We start from the raw sequence: 23,298 nt of genomic DNA, 5'->3' as shown, positions 1-23,298 counted from the left end.
CTTTCCACTGATTGCATAAATCCTCCAGGCAAGCGGTGAAGGAGCTACAATAGAGTAGCTACAATAAATAGACATAGAGACTGTATCTGAACAGTTGTTCATAATAATGATTGGGTGCAGTTTATATATTTAGCAGTTATAAGCAGAGAATACAACTGAGATGCAAACTATGAATGATGTTTTTGCCGTTTTCTGTTTTTCTAGATAAATTCATGTACATGACGACAGCAGTGGACCTGGTGATCACAGAGGTCGAGGAGCCGGTCCGTTTCCTGCTGGAGACGAGGGTCAGAGTGTGTTCCCCAAATGACAGGCTGTTCTGGCCCTTCAGCAAGCGTAGCTACACTGAGACCTTCTACCTTAAACTACGACAGGTTTGTTAAGTCATAGAGCTATTTTTGTGATTAAATCAACTCAAGTGAATTTATTTGTTAATATACTGTGACTTTTTGTTGTTACTAAGTACTACAGGAAAAATAAAATGTAATATTTTGATGTCCTGACACTTTTCTTATAGCTTTTTGAATATTTTATTTCTAAATATTACATTTAACAAAACCTACAAAATGCACATTGTAAACTCACAAATAGGACACAAAATCCCCTCCCAGTTCCACCGACATACAAACTGAAAGAGAATGTTACTATATATATATATATATATATATATATATATATATATATATATATATAAAAATAAAAAAAAAATATTACAGTGTATGATATTGTTAACATACCTGGCTTAATCAGATGACTAATGGTTCATCGGTTCTGATATCATTTTTATGATCAACTCTGATACATGAGGTCTGTATCTTACTATGTTTAGCGCTGTGAGATGACATATGTTGTGAACTGGCACAAAATAAATAAAGCTGAATTGAATACAGACATTGGCAAGATGTCAATACAGGTCAAATAAGGTTGCCAAATCCTCAGAAAGATGCTGTGCTTATTTCTGCCTTTCTTGGGTTTTTTTTTCCAAGTGAAATGCATCTGTTCTTTTTCCAAAAATCATCGAGCAATGAGAAATGGACTTCTATGTCATTGCTACGCACTGTCTGGAATGCATAAAGCTGTCTTTAAAAACTGCCTAAAGCTGGTTTAAAAAGTATGAATTGTTGTAAGATATCTATTAAGAAGATTTGTGCTTCCAATGTGAAGATAATTCTTATTGGAGCCACAAAAACATTGTTATTTTGTCATAACCTTACAGAAGTTAGTCCAGATTGTATTAGGTTTTGCACACAACGAGTGTAATGCAACAAACAGGCTTGCCTCTGTGCCATTTCACTTTTCCTTATGTTTACATGATGTCTTCTCTTTTCAGATGGAGCGTAAAGAGCGCAAGAGTCCTGCTTCTGACACACTTTATGAGGTGGTGAGTTTGGAAAGTGAAACTGAGAGAGAAAAACGGAAGACCACAGCTAGTCCCAACATCCTGCCCACCGGGCCTGGTACCATGGTTCCTTCCCCACCTGAGGACGATGAAGACGAAGGTAGTTGCATGCAGTCTTGCTTTCTTACACACAATACAGGGGACTAGAAAATATGTTACAAATCACGTTCCAGAAAAAACCCCGACTAGCACCACTATATGATCCGAGTCTTAACTTTTTGAGTCACCTGTTATATTAGATCATGTCAGACCTATAAACAGCTTCAAGTGTTGTACTGACCTCATTCAGATGGAGGCTCCTCCAGCACACAATAATAAAACCAGTACTTCCCTGCAGCATCAGATTAAACAAGGTTAACCAGCTGAATCATGCTGCATACTCCCAAATATTTAATACTCAAACTGAAACTGTGTCCTCTGAGGCAGTGCCAGATAGACACTTGCGAAGCCGAAACCCTGTGAGATATCAGACTCTGTGTTACAGAACTGTTTGTACTGTTTCATCTCAGGGTACATAGCTATCAGTGGTGAGTGTGTATTTTGTGTTTTTTTGTATGAACATAAAAGGTGGCAAAGAATATAAAAGGCATAGAGCATAATTGAGGTACTTTCTGTGTGTTAGTGTGTAGTCTGCTCTCCTTTTAGTACACTTTGGTTTCACTCTCTGGACTTTGTGTCCAGTAATTGCTCCTTTCCAGTTGCTGGGAATATTAAGATATCACAGCGGATAAAGACATTATATATTTATGTAAATTTAACAGAAGACAGAGCAGGTTGTTTAACTCATGAAATTCCACATCTATCTTCACATCTGGATCATAAAATGTACATTTATTTAGAGAGCTGTAGCTCAAATGTAAGATTATTATGTCCACAGCTAAAATGCAATTCATATTTACAGCATAAATACATAAAACAATGCAACATACAGTAGTTAACATTACAAAGCATCAAACCAGAAGGCTCCCGGTTAATATCTGAACATTTCTTGATACACATTATACGGTAGGCATCGTCTTCAAATAAGTTAACAAAGTTTGTTATTGGCATTACAAAACCCGCTTTGGAAGCAAAATCATTATATGTGTTAAATTCTCACATTTATTTCCTCGTTTTCTTTTACATCTGGGACTAAATGTCAGTTGTGTACCCTGTGAAGTGTTCTAGAAAGAAAAGGTCAGGGTTTGTTGCTTTACAATAATAGATCTCACTTGTTTTTGCTCTGTGTTTGCACGACTCTGTGTCCAGATAATGATGAGCCTTTACTCAGCGGGTCAGGTGATGTTTCAAAGGAATGTGCAGAGAAGATCCTGGAGACTTGGGGAGACTTGTTATCCAAGTGGTGAGTTTTTGTTCCCATGTCAATTTTGTCCTTCCACTTCTGTCACTATGAAGTGCAGTAAATGTACACAAAGACACTGTCATCTGGGTAAAAGAAAGAGCAGCTGGCTGTAGCTGCTGATAAGCAGCTTATTAAGATGGCTTCCTTCTCCCATTACTGCATTTGTTTTTAATCAAAAGCTCGCAATGAACTGAATAGAAACTGCCTGCGCTTTAATTAGCTGTAAGTTAAGCCCCCCGCTCAAGGAACACTGCACAGCATGGCTCTCTCCTTCTCCCAGTCTGCTCTTGTGTATGTTTGTCAGGCGGAAAGTAAAACGTGGTTGAAAAAATGGTTGTACAACACATACACGGATCTTTTTAAAACTTCATATGTGTTTGTCGTATTACTCACTAGATTTTGGTATTTATGCTGTCCTTTGATGTTACCTTATGTTAACTTGACCACAGACATGTTGAATATTTTCTTTCACTTCTTTGATAAAAGAAGAAAGAGATAAAGAAAACAATCATAAGACTAGCCTGTCTGAACACTAGGCTTTCTGTGTGTGAGTAAGAATGTGTGTTGTGTCATTGTGGGACGTAGCACTCAGGGAGCACAGAGGCAAATCACAGAAAGCCCTTTACAATCTCATGCCCTGAGGACCAGGCCTGGCATCACTTACATCACATGCACACACACAGACACACACATTTTATGCACACACATGTACACAGTTTCCCTTCTTAGTCTCAGCAGAAAATGCCACGTATTGCATAACCTGACGCTTGGAACAAATAAACAAAGCAGACCTGGAAAATAGAGGGGGCTGAGTTAAGAAAGGGGGAGAAAGTGAGACAATCATCAGGGGCTCAGGGATTTTCTGTCGGCTCCAGTCAGGCGATAGTTAGTAGGTAGGTACAGCTGTGCCTCCGAGTATGCCTTCTCCTTCTCCCTGCATCTCTAATTCTGTCTCTGCCACTTAAAGTGAGCTGGCAGATGCCCGAGTTTATTAATGCCTCATGCAGTCTGTATAACTCTCTGAGATGGAGTGTTTCCCCAACAGGTTTAACATTTAAAGATAAAAATACAGACCAAAGGAAAACATTGAAATTGCTGTTTTTGTGTATTGTTCTTGTGGTTTTCTGTTGGCTGGTTGACTCCTATTGTCTATTGTTGTCCTGCTAATAGATAAAGTTGGGGTAAAATAAAGCATAACTAATACCAAGGGAGAAAGATGAGATGATGAAAATGATTCATAGAGTGACATTGGAATCCTTGATTGATTGTATCCCCTGTGAGAACTGGGACTACAACTTCTTCATGTATATCATTAGATTTATGGTATTAGATTATATAAGCTCTAATCGTTATAATCATGGCCATCAACAGAGACAATAGTCCACTTCCTATGGCCGCTGAGAGCGTTGTTTTGGGTAGACAGTGTCAGCAGGTGTGCACAGAACGGTTGTATTAGCCAAACTGCATGTGACAAGGGAGTCAGTAATATGCCATCCTCTGAGACCGACCCAATAAGTAGCACTAATGAAGTTAAAAATTAGTAGACATTTGGTAACCTACCATGGAGGGATTGACTCATATGTTTTTTGTTTGTTTTTTTTAGTGGTGCCAATTATTGATAATCAAAGAAGGCCAATAATCTAAATTTGGAAGCAATGTAATGTTTTAACAGCATGTGATAGCAGGGGAACTGGCATTCATAGTTAAGCTTCTTGATTAATAAATGTAATTGTAACTCAACATCTAAAATAGAAATTTGGAGTGATTCAATTAGAATATGGGCTCAAATCAGATTGATCAATTTGTCTTGTGCCTTCTATCTTAGCTGCTAGCCATTAGTATAGCCTTAGCTACTATGAGAGTAGCTCATTTCTTGGTTTGTGTTTCTCATTCAGTTTTTGCTGTTTGAGATACATTTCAAAGACCTCAGAATGACTACAGACAGAGAGAGAAGGCTGCATCAGACCTGAAGTAGAACATTCAATTTAGCAATAATTGGCCAATAAAAAGATCGATACTGATATTTGGAAAAATGCCAAATATCGGCCACGATAATTGGTAAAACCAATAATCGGTCCATCCCTACTGCCATGGTTGACCCTCACCTGTTCTCTTCTCTTACAGGCATATGAACTTGTCAGTGCGTCCCAGACAGCTGCCAGCTTTGGTGCGGAGCGGCATTCCAGAGGCACTCCGTGGGGAGGTTTGGCAACTCCTGGCAGGCTGCCATAACAACGACCACCAGGTAGAAGAGTATCGCACTCTTATTACAAAGGTAAGACCTCACAAGATTATCGATAATGGTCAAGGTGCACCTTTAATTTTGGTGATGTGATTTGAAAAGCTGTGTTTCGACTAGATGACTTAGATTTTAAGGCGGATTAGCGTACTGTTGACATCCCCTCTGTTGATTTCTAAATCTTTGCGTAAGCTTGAGCATTTACTGAGATAGGCTTTTGTTCTGTAACAGTTTTGACCTTTCTCTGAAAACACTTGATTATATTTTGATGTCTAACTTGAACGCATTCAGTTCAGACAGATTTCATTTCTTTTTTGCTTTTTGATTGTGCATGCCAGAGCATATTTGTCACTGTTATCCTTACTAGCAACAGTCATGGTTAAATTTCACCTATTTGGAAGTACACCTCAGGGGTCACCAGTAGTCTTGTTTCTGAGTCTGTATCTCATGTGCTTCAAGCTCATGATCTTCACCACTGTTGCAGATTGTCTCAGCTGATCTTTTTTAGTGATACACCTATTTTGTGTTGATCATGTGTAAAAAGCTCTGCTAAAAGGAAATGATAACTGATTCAGTAATATTTTAGCCTTCTCCTAGTTCATTAACAAAGAAGCAATGTATCTGCCGTGTGTAGCTGCTGGTTTATGAGTGTTTGAAAGCAATGAATCATATTTCAGTCAAGACCAAGAGGTGGAGAACAAGTTTAATGTTACAGTTTTGCATCTTGGATCTGGAATCACTGGAATTTGGCTACATTAAGCTACATAGATGTGTTGGTTTGTGACCTGTAATGATAGTTTAGTTGTTATTCAGTTATTTACACAATTTCCATTGCAGCATTTTCACCTTTAGATTTTTCACAGAATGTTGCAGTTTGTATTGCCTTTCATTGTGTGCCTGCTTCTGGATATCCGTGTCTGTTCAGAAATGACAACAAGCCTTTTAGTTTCAGACTCAGAGAATCACAGTGTGCATGTGTCTGTTTGTCAGAGAATTATATTTCAAGTGGTTAACTGTGTTTTTTAGCTGCAGCAGTCAAGACAGAGAGATGAAGAACATTATGAAGTTTAATATTATATTAAATTTTGCATCTTGGATCTGGAACTGAGCCAGAAATTGCCTGCATTAAGCTACATAGACGGGTTGGTCTGCGATCTGAAATGATAATTTGTCATTTAGTTTTTTGAAACAAATTCCATTTCAGCATTTCCACCTTTGTTGAGAGTTGGAGTTGTGATTACCCATCATTGTGTCCATGTTCTCTGGAGATCTGTGTCTGTTCAGAAGTGAGCTTTTTAGCCTCAGACTGTTGTGCATGTGTCCATTTCTCTGTGTGGGCTCTTGTGCAAGGATCGGAGGTGACTTAACCCTGTTGTACGTGGTTAACCCCTTTGTGCTCTGAGAACAGCATGCTAGTTTATGCCATTTTTTCCGTCCACGGTTCTGTCCACTGCTCTTATGTAAAGGCAGCATCCCCAGGCAGCAAGCTGGGTCCCAGGTGGTGACAAGATGCTGGCCTTGCCCTTTTCTCTCCTCTGCTTTCCTCCCCGACTTTCATTTTCTTCACCCACCTTTATTTTCCTCTCTTCTTTCTCTTTTGATATATTCCTATCACTGCTCGCATACGTTACCTGAAGTCATGTTGTTACCATTGACTGCCATCTATTGGAAATTAAGATGGGCCTTGCACCATAACAACACAGAAGCCATGCTGTATGTCTGTTAACATCAATGGCATGAATGGAATCTCAACTTTTACTCTTACAACAATAACAACGGATGGCAGTGCTACTGTATGGACAGTCATTGGATGGAAAGTTGGATCGGAATTTATTGCAGAAGCACTAAAACATTCCAGGTTTGTACTTCAGCCGACAGACCCAGAGAAAAAGTGTCGAGAACACGTGCAGAGGATTTGTGTTTTATTTAGTCTCCCTATAGCGAGACAGGTTGAGGCAGCCAACAGCAGTTAAAAGGACAGAAAGATGAGAAATGTCTTATTTAGCACAATGAGGTGTACAGTCCTTGACTTTTTTCTCTCTTTCTGTACATTTATATATATAAAATAAATGATTACCAATTAGTCAATTAATTATACAGTTAGGATCAGACTGTCTCGTTAGAATAGCTCTATAATGTTGACAGGAGTATTGAAATGTATTGTATAATGGTTCTTGGCATATTATGTGTCTTAATTAGGAAAGACTCCTTTTCACATACATTTAACAATTGTTACAGGGACTAATTAAACCTCATCCTCTCATGTATTGATTCATTCTTTCCCTTTTCAGCTCGTGTTTTAAAATTTGTACATACCATCCTTATGTGCCAGCGCTTAATTTGCTTTTTGTGCTTCAACTATTCAGCTTCTCTGTATCTCTTTATGCGTTATTGCGCTGTATGCACATCATGTTCTAGCTAGTTCCCTCTTTTGTTCCTTGACCTCGTCTGAAGTTAGTGTTCGTCCACTCAGCTGAATGCAGGGCATTGATGAAAGTGGAAACGGCTGTAGGTCTTCAACAGTTACTGTGAACCCCTAATGAATTCCCTGACATGAGGGGTTCCTGCTGCCAAGTACGGCGAGTACCAGTCTAACTTTGAATGCTGCTTAATTGACACCCCACCGGGAACCTATAAACTCATCAGGGTGTTGCAGCCATAGTCCACATTTTGCATTAGCGCCATAAATTATAGTGAGTAGACGCTAGTCAGAGTTACTAATTTTGGTAAACCAGTAATTGGTTTTGGCAGTGCGCTGGTCCAGTGCCAGATGATTTTAATCAGGAGGATCTTATGAAAGACAGTGAGACACACTGGCAGGCAGTGGTTTGTTATTATACTGAGGGACTGTAACATTGGGACCATATTACAGTGTAACATTCAGCACATTTTTGTCAACAAAATCTCACTCTTCATGTCCCAGTAAAGTCTTATGTAATCATGTGACACAATGGGCCCCTGTGGTAATAATTGAAATTATATTGAACAATTGATTTTATATGTAGTCCTGTTGATATTTGGCTCACAATTTTTTGTTGATTGTTTTTTATGACAGTGTACACGTGAGATTTTGTGTGAGTTTAGAGTCAAATTGTTCAATTATTATCTAATGTAATAACAGCATGAATCAAATTATGTCATTATAATGTTGATTTTCAAGTAGACAATGTTGAGAGGCCTTGTGACTGACAAATGTACTAATAGGAGTAAAGCAGAGGAGTAAACTGTTGTCCTGTTGATTGCATTATTAATAACACACAAAGAATTTACAGTGTATAAAGCATGCTTTTACAGTTGCTTGGCAATATATGACATTCAGTTTTGTTGATGCAGTGATAGACAGCTGTTGATTCAGCTTCAAGCAGTGTTTTTTGAGGTTATAGTTAGCTGGGTTCATGGTGGTGTTGTAATAATACTGTGTCATACACCGTCTAGAAAGAGGCTTCAAGCTCCATTTAGCTAGATCAGGAACACAGAATGTAAATGTCTCCTAAGGTGTACAAGATATTTGAGCTTTCACACCTATTCACACACACATTAATGTGTGTGGTGCAGACACAACGTGATCACATAAACACCGGCCTGGTCCCCAGACTTGCTGCGCAGCCTCCTGTGGAGAGCAAAAACAAGCGCTCATGACTACCTGTCTGCCTGAATGTTTCTGTCTGACCCACATAATGACCTGCCTGCCTGCCTCTCTGTCTGTCCGTCTGAGTTTATAATCATTTGTATTTGTGTACACCTGACTCTGACTCCACCTGACTTCCACCAAGGCCCGTTTGTGCTCCTGTCAACTCGTGTGTCTTCCTGTTTCTCTATCTGTATGCTCATTTGTGTTTTGTCACACTGTCGGTTTGCTTTTTTCTCTTTCCTGTCTCGCTCTCTTGTCACCAGCGTACCTGCTTCTTTCCTTTTCTTTGTGACTGTAAACTTGCCTGTCTCCTTCTTCCAGAGGTTTATGACTGCGTTACTCTTCTGACTTCTGCTATCAGAAACTAAATGCTTAAAAATTTGTCTTTTATGTGGCAAACCACTTTGCGAACGCCAGAAGATTCAAGTGGTCACATGAAAGGGGAAAACTGTACTTTTTGTCGTTGAATGTGAACAAGCTTCATTTGTTTTAGAGTCTTATCTTTCCACAGTAATGTGTTTGTGTCTGTTTGTGACCATGCAACAACTTTTACCATCTTGGCTTCATTTTTATGTTCATTATCTGCTACCTTTAGGCTCAGTGAGCAGAAATATATATGATTAAGTAAACAGTGTATGTTGTTATTTATTGGTTGTCCAGTTCTTCCTTTTGGGAACTTCTAAGATTAATAAAAATGTATGACATCAGATGACCTGTTATTTTTATGTTGATGCTGCTTTTTTTAAAGAATTCATATAAAACCAGAGTTAAATTATTAGGATGATAAACCACCAGCTGGGTGGTGGGTGGCTGATGGGGGTGTTCGTTATCATCAGATGGAAGTCAGACAGTGTGCCACTTGCAAATGAAATGTCTCTTAATAGTGATTAACTTGTCAGCTGAAGAACTAATCCAATTGTGGTCGTGTGTTTTTGTTTTTGAGTAAAAATACAAAACATTGGCCGGTGACATCATTTTATAAAACTAACTACAGCAATAAAGAGCTTTCGTGATGCTAATCAGATAGTGAAGATGCTATTTTGAAGTAGTAATCAGTCGCTTCTCTTTGTCATTATAAACTGTTATCATCAGCCTTTTCTCGCTCTTCAAATCAGACATTTTGTACAGTAGTTTGGTTCAGTTGTGTTGTTGCCAGGTTTGTGTCAGCTCCTGGATGCCTGTCCTTGAAAGGTTGCTAAGCAAGGAATCATAATTTAGACAGCAAACAGGGCTGAGTTGTACTTAGTTTGGTAACCAGGGTACAGTACATCATGCTCTTCCTTCTTCCTCATTTTAATAGCTCTTTCTTCTTGCTCGTATTTATTCTTGCTATCATGTATTTCTTTCTCTCCTCCACCTTTTCCTCCTCTCATCTTTGATTAGCTCTGTGTTTCTTGTGACTTCCATCCTCAGCCTTCTCTCCCATCCCTCTCCTCCTTCCAACCCTTTAGTCGTACTGTCATCTATTTTTAGCTCCTCGTGTGGTGGGCAGAGGAGGTACGTGAAAGCATGGGAGTGTGTCTGGATTGAGGAAGGGGGAAAGAAAGGTGCAGGCTGGTGTGAGACACTGTGTGGGTATGTTTGGGTCTCCCATCACGCTACACCAAATTTCCAAGCACGAGGCAAACTCTGCAGTGTTCAGAAAGTCATTAGGGATAGGATGTAGACAATTCTGCAATAAATCTGGCAATAATTACTACCAGCTGAAGTTGCTAATTTTAGTACGGGATACTGTGTAATTCGATGTGATCATCACATTATGCGATCTAAATATACCTCTGTCAGTAATTATTCCAGCAAAGATTCAATAGGCTCTTCACATAAGAGCTGAAGGGAATTGCTAGGGCTACCCCATGCAATAAAAGCCTGGCTGTTATTGCTGCGAGCAAGATTAAAAAATGTGATGTGAGGTCGTGCTGCACAGGTATGGCTGATAGTGTCAAAGCAATTCTCATTTTAAATGGAGGTGAGCCATCTGCTAATTTGCAAATATGGTGACAAAACTGCAGTCAAAACGCAAATGTTCTGCTTTCTGTTCTGGCTATTTCAGAGAAACAAACACTTGAGGAAAGTAGGCCCTATGTATTTGTATATTACATAAGTGCCATTGTGATCCAGAGTTTAAATTGTGAAATGCAGCAATACTGTGTATGTTAGTGTGTGTACATTTTTCAAGCTATTTATGTTGAATGAATGGTATTATTATAACTGTTGTCGTTAACACTGCTGCCAGTACTTGTTTGCTTTCTATGAACACTCAAAAAAGGTTTTCCTTCATGTTTTCGACCATGAGACATCCACATGATACTCGACAAAGGCTTTAGGAATTTGGTTGTTTAATACTGAAGAGTGTCACTGTTAAAGTTACTTTAAGAATATAATTTATGAGTCCTTCTGTTGTTGTTGTTGTTGTTGTTATTGAGATTGTGACTTTGGATATTTATTGAGGTGTAATCAAAATGCTTTTACATTCAATTGATTCTGGTGAAAATACATCAGCAAAAGCCCTGTTAAACTAGTTTTGTTTTTCAAGATTTTTGAGAACATCATTTTGAGCTTACTAATATTACTTAGTCTGAATATCATTTTCTCCAAAAAGTATCCATGAGCAAAATTATGTAACAGTTTCTATAGTTAGTGTTTAAAAATACATAGATTTGTCATGTTGTTTGTGGTAGATTCTCACAACTTCTGAAATCTAATTTTCTGAATTTCAGCCCGTTCCTCAGCTTCCAACTCCTTAACATTGTTTGTTTTTTGTGTAAACGCTGGTGTGGTAGTACGTTCAGGGTCATTGTGGTCTTTTCTTGTTTTGTGTTCCCTTTATGGAGTCCTGTTTCCTTTGACTTTGCCGGTAATACTTTGGGTCTCTCTTCTGAAGCAAATACAGTTCACTGCTATGCCATGAACTTTAAACTTGCATTGTGATATTGCCAGTCATGTTTCTTGGAACATGAAGCATCTTGAAAATCTTCTTATTTGTCTGTTTGATGCAGTGAAATAATTTAATGTTTTAGCTATGGAGACAAGTCCTTTATCTTTGCCATGTTTGATACTTAATGGCAGATACAGAAATTACATAAGTATCACAGCTAAAATAAATTTAGTGTTGTTACAGTATTCCCAAAAAGTTTATTGCTTTTTGATAAACCATTTGATACGTACAAGTAAAGAATTAAAAACTAGCAGTAATAAATGGGGGTTTAATAATTTTGTCATACCTTTTACTGTCACAGTTAAACTCAACTCAGACAAATGTATTTTCTGAAAATTCTCACATCTTTAACATGAAAATCCAGACATACTCAAAGCAAGGCTATAAAACTTAAATTGTATGTGTGCACTGTAGTACTGTGTTTATTCAGCAATCACATGCACATCTTTATTATGTAATTTCTTCTTTTCTGGGGGAAATTTTTTCTCCAACACTAGTTTTTACACACCTCTTCATGAGCTTGATGATGGTTGATTTTTATTTCCTATCTGAACTTGAGAACTTGCGCCGCTGAATTGCACTTTTCAGTCTTGCAGTTTGCACCTAGACGGCAAACCCAGTTACTAATTGCATAATTACTCGCTGCGTTAGTGAATCAGCTGCTAATTACACAGACCGTGAGCACAAATTAAATTACATGCGCTGTGCTTTTATTTATTTAAATTTGTCAGTCTCTTAAGCTTCTAAATCACTGCAGTTTATTATTAATAAATTACAAATGTAAAAAACAAATAAACTAGCAAAAGATTATTGCTTTTCAGTAAGAATATCATCATTAAAAAAACAATTGAGTTGAAGTTAAGGCGTCATTTGTAAACCTATAGGTTGAGAACTCCAATAAAAACAGTGCTTTAAATACAGCATAGCAAAGTTCTACTCTGTCTATGTGCCCTATATTTATAGAAGCAGATTTTACCCACACATAAGACTTGATGTAACTTGTATAGTGCCGTAAGCATCACATCTGTACAGTCTTTTCAGTATGCTAGGATGCACAAAACTATAGGGGAACCAGCTGTTCAGTACTGTATGTCCTTGGCTTACAATGAGAATAATAATAGAAATAGTTCCTGTGAACCGTACCAGAACGTGTGCTAATTGTTTCACTTACACAAATACAGCAACTTGTATGGCACTGGAAAGAGACAAATATTCAGTCAAATTTCCCTTTCTTTTCAGAATGAGGGGAAAAGCTGTAGAATATAATGTCAGTTTGAAAACACGAAGGTTACTCTCAATATTGCTAATTTTAGCAATGTGAAACTGTATGTTTAAATCTTGGGGTGACTATCAGAAATGTTGTCACAAAAAAATCTGGGGAGGAGTGAGAGGTTGGAGGAAGGAGGCAGCCTCGTGTCTTTGCTCTTGATCATTGGTTGGAGCCTCGGGGAAAGGGAGGGGCCACGGCGCCGCTGTTTCTGTAGAGAGAGGCAGAGGCAGCGAGAAGGAGTGTGAGAAAGAGGCAGCAAAGGAGGATAAATGAGCACAGGGGCTCTCCCAGCATCGACATGCCTGCCTTCCTGATTTCCACTCCAGCCATAGTTCCTGCTCTTCTGAATAGAAATAACGGCTGAGGTGTGTTTTTATGTGTGTGTTTTAAACATCAGTCATCCCACACTCTGCCTTCATCTTCTCAGCTCACGGCTCTCTGCTGTGATCTTGCTGCAAAGGACCAGACAGAAACTGAGACAAGAGCAAGCGGAGATGGAAGAGTGGTGAAAAGAGGGTAAAAGAGCAGCAGGCAAGCAGAGGAGAAGAGGAGAAGATAAGCAGGTTGAAGGACAGAATCAAAAGGAGAAATTATGCGCAATCTTTCCCACAGTTTTTGTATGCAGCGCATTAAACAAAAATGTCTTTTCACTGGATACGGTGTCTGTGACTCTGTGGACAACAGACAGATAAGAGAGACCTTCAATCTGGGATTCATACAGCTGCAACAGATGTTGAAGACATCTCAGACTTTATAGGGAGTGGAGGCATTTCGAGCATAACTTGGACCAGAATTCCATCAAAGTCACATTTTTGTCTATTTTCTTTTTTGTGGCTTTGGCTGGGAAGTGCGCTTCACTGACAGAACAAAGAAAAGGAATACCCATTTTTGTGTGTGTTCACCACTTTTACCCACATCTGCCTGTACTGAGGACAATTCTAGAGGACTTCCTCACCTTTCTGTGTCCTCTCCATTCTTCCTACATTTGAAATGGTGGACGGTGACAGCCTCGTTGTGAAACCACAGCATGGAGCTTTTTATTTGGACTGAAACCACACAGCTACTTTCAGAACCAGCCAGCTACCTGACAGAATAGTGGGCTCTTGGATTCATCGTACCCTGAAGGGCCTCTCAGACACGTATTCCTGCCCAAGATGATGAATTCCTCCCTGGATCCACTGAACCAGAGCTCTGCTGACTCATCAAACCTATCTGCACCTTTCTGCTTACTTGAGATAGGCTATTCCCAAATTTTCACCACCTGCCTCCTTGAAGTCTCTATCATCCTTCTCCTCACTGTTCTTATTATTTCTGGTAATCTGGTGGTGATATTTGTGTTTCACTGCGCTCCTTTGCTCAGCCAGCACACCACCAGTGCTTTCATCCAGACCATGGCGTACGCTGATCTGCTGGTGGGAGTCAGCTGCCTTTTCCCCTCCCTGTCCCTGCTCCATCGCCTCCAGGGCCTCAACCCCAAACTCACCTGCCAGGTGTTTGGGTACATGGTGTCTGTTTTAAAGTCAGTTTCGATGGTGTCTTTAGCGTGTGTGAGTGTGGACCGCTATATCGCCATCACACGACCTTTGACTTACGCCTCTCTAGTGACACCTTGTCGAGTGCGCTGCTGTATCGTTCTAATATGGCTGTACTCTGCTCTGGTGTTTCTCCCCTCTTTCCTTGGATGGGGGAAACCTGGTTACCACGGCGATGTGGTGGAGTGGTGTGCAATTGAGTGGAGGACTCATCCGGCTTTCACAACCTTTATTGTTGCGCTGCTCTACGCCCCGGCTGCTCTCACTGTCTGCTTCACCTATGCCAACATCTTCAAGATCTGCCGACAGCACACCCGGGAAATCAGTGAGCGCCACGCTCGCTACCGACCCCAGCAGCTGCAGGGCCCGGGAATGACCGCAGGATCTGTGGTCAAGGACAACAGTACTGTAGAGCAAGGGCAGTTGCCTCACATGCCCCAACCACAAAAGCCTCATCACCAGTATCAGCAGCCCACATCCACATATCCAGACAAACGATATGCTATGGTGTTGTTTCGCATCACCAGTGTGTTTTATATCCTCTGGTTGCCCTACATCCTCTACTTTCTGTTGGAGAGCGGACGGATCTACCACCACCCTGCAGCCTCGTTCCTCACCACATGGCTGGCTATCAGCAACAGCTTCTGCAACTGTCTCATTTACAGCCTCTCTAATTCTGCCTTCAGAAAGGGCCTCAAACGCCTCTGCTCCTTCTGTTTACAGAGCAGTGGCAGTGGCTTTGGGGTTAGGAACACCAAAAAGGCTTTCGTTGGTTCCGTTGAAAAGGGGTGTGCAGGGCCAGGATATGGATATGGCCACGGGGAAATGGGAATTGGTACAACATGTCATGTGTAGTGCATAAACAGAGAAAGGTCTTGTGCCAAATTGGCATTTGAAATTTCACAAAATGCTTGAGGAAATTGCTGTAAAATGTTGCTAAAATGTGCTGTAAAGAGATGGAAGGAGGTGTCAGTCTGGCACTCCTGTTGCCTTCATATTTGGAGGTTACACAGGCATCCTCTCGGCACCGGTCACAGCTGGCAGAGACAGAAAATGAGAGCCAAACGCAAAGCAAGACGAAAAGGAAGGCCTAAATATCCCTTCACAATGTGTTCTAATGGTCAAGGAAACACACAATACATATATGGACAGGAGTGATAGATGGAAGGTGTTGGAAAGGAGGAGAAAAAGGTTTGAAAATCTCTGGTGTAGTGAACTCTTTTTAGGATGAACAAAATGTTTATCTACTGGTCTTGGTTTTTTGGAAGTGAATCCTTAACTTATTTTGCCAAAACAACAAAGTGTTACAAGAAAACTGTTGTGAAAAACTGTCTGTGCTGTATGAGAATCACTTTGTGCACACTGTGTGTTGAATGCGACAAAGAAGAGATGAATGCAAACCGATCAACTGACTGCTGTGATTTAGTGAAGTTGTACTGATGTGAAAGGCCAATAGCAAGCTCTTTAATTTTTACCCCCTCAGTACTGAATATTTAAAATGATGCAACAGTGTGTTTCGTGTTGTGTCTCTTGCTATTCGCTGATTGACTGAGTTTAAAAGAAATGGAAAGAGGTTGACGAATATAGATCCAGTGCACACATTGTTTTATAGGTTGTTTGCATTGACTGAAATGATTATGATTTGTCTGAATCAAGACATCTGTTCTTGAACTTTTAGATTATTTATTGACGTTGTTGAGAAAATGTTATGTCTGTAGCTAATTTGTGGGTTCACACACTGCACCCATTGTTTATAATATGACATGCCGCCCAGCTTTGGTGTACGACTGTTAACCTGACAAAAAGAAAATGTATTTTAGTGAATTTCAAGTAGTATTTCAAATCTTTTTCAATTTAATTGCACCTTTTTTTGATTGTGTAGCTAAACTTATTTTGTAAGTATTTCCAAGGCAAAGAAAGACCAAGAAAGGATGTATTTTTACACTTACTTTATACTGATTGTTGGTACATCTTTGAGCTGATTTTTTTTTAAAAGCTATTGATCGAAGGTAAAAATATAAAGCATTTAATTGGATATCTCGTGAGCTGTGACTTTTACCCCTCGTTTTTGGCAGAGAGGAACAGTCTGATGAGAAGTCAGATGTGTGACTGTATAAATTTCACATCTACATAATTGTGCAGATAATTACCTTGCTGTAAACTTAGGTATATGCCGTATCATGACTGCATTATTGTGGCTGCATTCGGGGACTAGCGCATGTGCACACCAGCACAGGAGGATCACATGCAAACAGAACAGACAAACAGCCCATTGACTCTGTCAGGAGGTTAACCTCTGTGCAGCACCATGACACAAATCTAACCCCCAAACCTCTGGGAATTGCAGTTGCAAGTGTGCGTCTGTACGTGCACATCTACGTGCATGCACTTGTTCTAGCCTGTTTTTGTCATCTTGTTTCCATGTGTAGGTCTGTAGGTTAATTTCACCTCTTGATATTTAATACAAAAGAATCAAGACCAATAATTAGCTGAATTTAATCAAAACGTACATAACCTGTGTTACAATCTAAAGTTGATAAAAATGACCTGTGTGTTGAGCTATGAAGACTCATGTTTATTTAGGTGCAGATATTCTAGCTTTATATATCTTATCTAATCTACCAAAGAAAATTCAATAGAATATATTATTATAATATTTTTATAAGTGTCTAACATGTGAAGATCTAGTGATATGCTAGTGGGTTTTACACAGAGTTTGTGTAAAAGGTCCACTGCACTGTTGGCTCAGTGATGCCTTGTGTGCATGATTATCACTGTTGGTCAGTATAACGTGACATAATGTTGCCTTGATGTATAAATGAAAATGATCTGTTGGGAAAATATTTTCCTTTAAGAGTTGAGGAGGGCTCAGTTTGTAGACCTGTGACTGTTTTCAGAAGACGTGGCACAGACTGGCTATTGTATGAATATGCAGTGCTGTAAATGTGTATTAGTCAGTCTCTGCCATTCGATTCCACCTTCATTGTAACCTGAACTGCATTTGTTGGGCAAAGTAATCAAAAATGTGACTGTTAATTCAGGTCTTTTTCACAAATACATAGTTCAATCAATTTTCCTCTCCTCTGTAAAACTGAAGATAACGAGGAGTAAACACGACTCAAACTGTTACATTTCTTTGCATGTATTTGTTCCTGTGTACCCGGCACATATTAGTGTGTGTTGGTATGTCAGGATGTGACCATTGGCTGAATTTGGACTGTTCAGTGTGTTTCTAGCAAAGGTGCTAACAAAGTTATCACCTTTCATTGCTTTCTTAGCTGCACATTCCTTCCCTCAAATATACTGTATTTTTTTTTTACTATGTGTGAGTGTGATGTACAGTGTTAGATAGATTCACATGTTGTCTTTAAATATATTGGCTGCCGTTTGTGCAGCATTGCCAAATATTGTAATCTTTCCTATTTGTACCTTATTTCGTTCCATTGTCTGAACTATTGCCAGTGTACAGAAATGTCGTATTGAATGTCTGATTGTCAAAGTACACAAATTTATTTTGTACAATCACTTAATTTCTGTTTGTTCTCTTGTGAAGTGTTAAATGTTGCACAGTCTTGGTAGGTTTAGCAGCATGCTTTCTGATTGAAATGACTGAAGCTGTTTTTATAAAGATACTTTTATTTTCTTGTGGATATGTCTCTACTGTAAATGTTGTCGTTTTTATTTGGAAGTCCGATAAAGTTCACTACTTATAGGATGTTAATTCCCATAACGGTTAATGGCACAGTTCCTTAGAAATCTGTATTTAGGGCAAAGTGTTAAAGGAAATGATGATCCCAGAACATGGTTACATTAGCGGTCATGCACACACGTTCCCATCCTTCTGTGGAAAAACAATCAACTTTTAAGTTCTCAAGAAAATGATGCTGGTGACTGTCGGAACTATGGCGCCGTTTTGGGGAGGATTAGTGAGAACAAAAGGAAATATGGACACTAAGTCTGGTCTAGGAAGTAATTTGTTGCTTAAATGAAGCCTTTTTCAATGGAAGAAGGAAAAAAAACTGGTGGTGAACTCAGTAGTAAGTGAGTGCATACTACATTTGATCGGTGAAATCAGGAAGGTCATTGACAGGTAAGCATAAATAAAGTCGGCAATAGGTGCAAAAAAGGAAGATTAAAATGGTTCCTTGTTTCCATAACCACTGGCTATGTTGTGTTTCCAATGTCCTTACATTATACTCAGTCGCTTTGCTGATAGTGTAAACACATGAACAAATTTAAGTTTATTTTAACCCCTTTACAGTTAATCCAGAAACATTAGAATGCAGCTGCTGCTTTTCCATCTTCTTCTTTTGGCGTGTTATTGTGTTGGCAAACAGTTTTAGGTGCATCAGTACTTTCTTTACACAGATTTGTGTGTCTTGGGAACAAGCACAGTCCGAATATAGCTGCTGAAGTCACATACTGTTGTGACTGTGATATTTAAAAGTATAATTTCTTAGCTTTTGATTGCGTTATTGTAAGGCTCGAAACTACTTTTTTCTATGTGCCACATAATAGCAGCAAATAATAAATTTTAGTTTGGAGAATGTCACCTATAAAGTGACAGCTTGTCTGATTTCTGTCACAGAGAAGACTGCTTGTGAGGTTGGGTGTTAGTATTAGCAGCTTGGAACTGCAGACTCTGTCTTTGTACATAGCAGTTATGTGGCAGCGCTGCCATCTGAAACGGTGGAAAATGTTTGTTGTCCTTCCTGTCTTTGTGGGCACAGGTGGTCAACTTGTTATGTGACCTCTCCCTTCCACGTTTTACTTATCTTGTGTGGCCTTTTGTGGCAACATTATGTATTTTTCTGTTGTTGTTGTTTTGGCACAACATGTGTTAGTTACACAACCTTATTCTTGCAATCTAATGGGGTGATTTTTCAGATTAGGCCTGATTTACATTATCATAATTCCAGTTGTTTATCATCATTATGAGGAGATTTTATTTGTAATAATCAACAAGATGGTTTTTATCACCCAGCTCTACTCTGAACAAGCGGAGCTCTTAATGACTGATTCATGACACAGCTGTTCTGAAAAGATCATTATCACATTTACATAAGACAGGACTGATCACTGTGTAACTAAACCTTGGTCCTAAAATATTCCGAACATGGGAATTTCAGTCCGAGAATTTGTTTTTGTCCGCAGTGAACGTTACAAATTTCTCACAGTGAACAATGGGGTCTTTGTGAGCTTCAGATGGAGAACATGGAGCCATTACCATGCTGAATAATGACAGTACATGTCATATTTTCACAATGGTGTCGATATTTGTTTTAAGGTTTGCATAAGATGGGTGCTTTTATAAATTGTGAATGTTGGTCAGACATGTTTGTTTGCTGCCATTGAGAGTGAGTCTTTTCATCACATGATGCATTGCAACCTGTATGGTTTTGTAAGATGTACATGTCGTTTATCTGTACTGAGCAAATAAATGTGATATGGTCTCAGTGTATTAAAATGACCGTGAAATAATTGCGTTGCTGTTGACAGAGAATGTTTGTGTACACGTATGGGTGCGAGAAAGAAACTGCAAGAGCGATTTCAAGTCCAAATTTTCTTCTTCTTTCAAATGTCACATCTTTTCTAGATAAATATCAGTTGTTGCTGTGTTAACATGTAATTACAGAAACGTAGTCGCACCATATTTCTGCCAGCAGGTAGTCAACTGGACCTGTATTCTGGCAAAACTACAGTGCCAAACTTTTGTACTGTCAGTTAGAAAATAACACCTTCTGGCAGTGTATTTAGTATGTGGTGATTTACATTGCTTCTTCTTTGTCATCTCTGTTATATCTGTCACATACTTTGCCTGCTGTCGTTCTGCTGAACACCAGTACACAAATGGTACAAAAAGTAGGGCATGAGACAGGCTATTAAGATTTAATGATGGATGACGCTAAGGTGAGGAAACGGCGCTGTGGGTAGCTTGAACATCTGTCGATTACAGAATATTGTGAAGAAAAAGAGACACTAAATTTAATTAATATCCGCTTTGGTAACTTTTAGAAAGCTTTGAACTTACTGTCACATTCAGAATTGAGTGAAATAATCAAAAGGTAGCACTCTGGGTTATGTGGGTTAGGGAGCAAGGTTTGTAGCAAGCTTGATAAATATCACCCCATGTTCTCTTGGCATCTCAGCAGGGTCCTTTAGGAGCAGAGAAAGAATAACAGAATGACATGTCAGCTATTGTGTTGAGTCAGAGAAAATCAGGGACATAAACAATAGAGGGCTCGCTATTCAGCCTTCTCACGGAAGCCCTACTCTGGTACTTTATTTCTAGCTTTAGACACACAATTAAGTGCGCACAGGCACACACACAAACACACTGTAACTGAGAACTTACCCACAGAGAGGAGATTTTGTTGTAGTTCTGTTAGAAGAACATGTTTTGTCCCTTGACTTCCACGCATTTCATAGATCTTTTTTTGATTTCCCTACAGTACTACTCTGGCATTTACTTGACTCTGACAGTATCCGTGAAGCATTCATATGTTCGCCAGGACACATGAACAGAAGCAGAACTGGTGAGCAGGAGTAGCTTTAGTCTTTGCAGTTTTTTGCTGTCAAATCAGTTATATTATGAATAAAGAAAACCTTTGACTGGAGATGGGACTGTTGGTTTGTGACTATGGGAGAGTATCATAGTTATTAACTATTATGTCTCATACAGCATTATGCATCAACTTATGATGTATTTCTTGACAATCTGTAGTTGAATATGTCTGCTTAAAATTATAATGTTGTAGAAATCTAACAACAGCAAATCAGAAATTTATAGTTTGTGGCACACAAGGTGATAATCAGCCATGATTATTATCCCGCAGCAGGATTTTTCTATTCAGTTCACGCAAAAGCTGTTTAACTGATTTACGTGATGATAATAATAGGGGCAATACATTAATGGTACAGCACACACATATATTTACAATGCTTATATACATACATAAATATGTGCAACAAAACTAAACCCCTGGTAAAGCCTTCAAGAGAACACTTCACTGAATAAAATTGTCTTTAGTTATTCTAAAGCCGCATAAATGTTAGCTAGGTACATGCAGAAGATTGGCATCTTGTGACCTGAAAGGTCCACTGGGTTTGTCGCTTGACAGCATGTCTTAAATGTACTATGGAACCAAGCCATTAAGGGCTTTGTATACCAGCAGGAGGATTTTAAATTATGTCCTGAAAGCTGAGGGTACCGGACTAATGGACTCCAGCCTGATGTTTTTATTTTAGTTTCGGTCTATGGATTGTGTTAGTTCAAAGATCTTTCAACTGGATAATGCAACGGCACGAATGCATGCATGGGAAAGATCGCATCAGGTATTTTAAAATGATTCTTAATTTTTAAAAGGCAGCTTTAGTAAACTCTTAAATGTCTTTATACTGCTTTAAAATGTGTGCCTGGTTTCTGTACAAAATACCAAATGTGATGTTATAGCCACTTCACATGTTTAAAGTCATATCCCATCATTCATTCACACAACAATTGGTTACTTGTCTGGACTAACCCCAGGCATAAAGCTAGAGCCTAAAAAAGAGCAGCAGGTCAGCTACAATAAGAAGTCATGCAGCAGATGTTATGGCCCCTGATCTCCCCATCATCCAGTCAGTCAGGGATTACATAAAGAGACAGGAGCACCTAAGACCACCTAAATCCACTAAAGACCTGTGGTAAGCCCTCCAAGATGTTCGTTACAACATAGCCGCCAAGTACCTGTGCTGAAGTGTACCGAGGAGAATTGGTGCTGTTTTAACAGCAAAGGGTGGTCCAACGAATGTTAGATTTATTATTTTTTTCTGTTACAGTGCTTTCTTACCATTAATCTTCACACGTAGTGTTATAAATAGAAGAAATGAAATAAATTTAGATACATACTCAATGATGGAGTACCACTTGAGTCCTCTTTTAAGCATTTGTATAGATATACACTTTCTTGAGTGCCCTCATTTTCTCATTTTCGCCTCCTCTGTTGTTGTCTTTTTGTTTTATCTGGTTCTCATGCTTCCGTACACTACCATGAGATAGTGGATCTGTTTTCTCCCCCGTCTCACGCTACGCTCATTCTAAACTTCTCTTTAACTGAACAGACAGAAAGACAGAGAGGAAGCTAATTGGCCACTATGTCAGAGGTCTTTGTGCATGCTCTCAGCACTTCAGATAAGTATGGCTAAGTGGTGCCTGTATAAACATGGATCGTTATCTTTCACTGAGCGACTGTAGCGCGATGTAATGTGCCCTTCACACTGGATGCAGCATCTCCTAGTGTGGGCTCTAAAATGCATCAATGCCAATAACTTTTTCTGTGAATTAACAGATTTCTTTTCTCTAGCCTTGAGGCTAAAATCCAGTCTGGTTGAATTTTGCTGATACACTTTATGGTGAGGCCCCTCCACATCTGCTGGAAAAAGGAGAGTAGTCAAGTTTTAAAAGTTAAGTTACAGTGAAATTTATAAGGGTACAGACAGTTATTTTTATTAATTAATGAATTAATCTGTAATTGTTAGTAATTTCATCTATAAGATGTCAAAAAATGGTTGATAAAGGTCCAGTTGCAACTTCACATGACATTTTCAAATCTCTTCAATTCTGTCAAACCAAATATCCAAACCTAACAGTATTCTGTTAGGTTTGGAAACCTATTCAGTATTCTGCTACTATCTATGACAGACTTAAGCAGCAGTTCTTCAATTTGAAAAGGAACCTACAGTTGTAGCACTTTTTTCCCACAGTTTTTGCTTGATAAATGACAGAATCATTTGAAAAATAGCTGCAAATAATTGTTCTGTTGATCGTCTGTTGGACGAATCGGTTCAGCTCCACTGAGGTAGGATTTTACAGTCTTTGTTAGAGGCAAGAGGACATATTTGGCTTCTTTTTAACATTCTAATTACCATTACCAATGGGATGTGCTATGTGTTATAGACTGGTGTAGTG

The 23,298-nt window shown here is 39.1% G+C and overlaps 2 protein-coding genes across 3 annotated transcripts in view; both read left to right on the top strand.

The window, feature by feature from the left end:
• The window catches only part of LOC111580908 (rab GTPase-activating protein 1), a 79,274-nt gene that overhangs the window by 23,512 nt on the left and 32,464 nt on the right, over nt 1–23,298 (top strand). For both annotated transcript variants that reach the window (XM_023288831.3, XM_023288830.3), the window contains 4 exons: nt 205–374; nt 1,331–1,499; nt 2,648–2,741; nt 4,866–5,016. In XM_023288831.3, the coding sequence (XP_023144599.1) occupies nt 205–374; nt 1,331–1,499; nt 2,648–2,741; nt 4,866–5,016 (584 nt within the window). The remainder of the gene's footprint in view (nt 1–204; nt 375–1,330; nt 1,500–2,647; nt 2,742–4,865; nt 5,017–23,298) is intronic.
• LOC111580909 (probable G-protein coupled receptor 21) lies at nt 12,834–17,996 on the top strand. The gene has a single exon (XM_023288832.3). It carries the CDS (start codon nt 13,971–13,973, stop codon nt 15,201–15,203), a length of 1,233 nt encoding a protein of 410 aa, XP_023144600.1. The 5' UTR covers nt 12,834–13,970; the 3' UTR covers nt 15,204–17,996.

This window comes from Amphiprion ocellaris, chromosome 17 (assembly GCF_022539595.1).
Source record: "Amphiprion ocellaris isolate individual 3 ecotype Okinawa chromosome 17, ASM2253959v1, whole genome shotgun sequence".
Classification (NCBI taxonomy): Eukaryota; Metazoa; Chordata; class Actinopteri; family Pomacentridae; genus Amphiprion; species Amphiprion ocellaris.
This window is presented reverse-complemented; position numbering and strand designations above follow the sequence as displayed.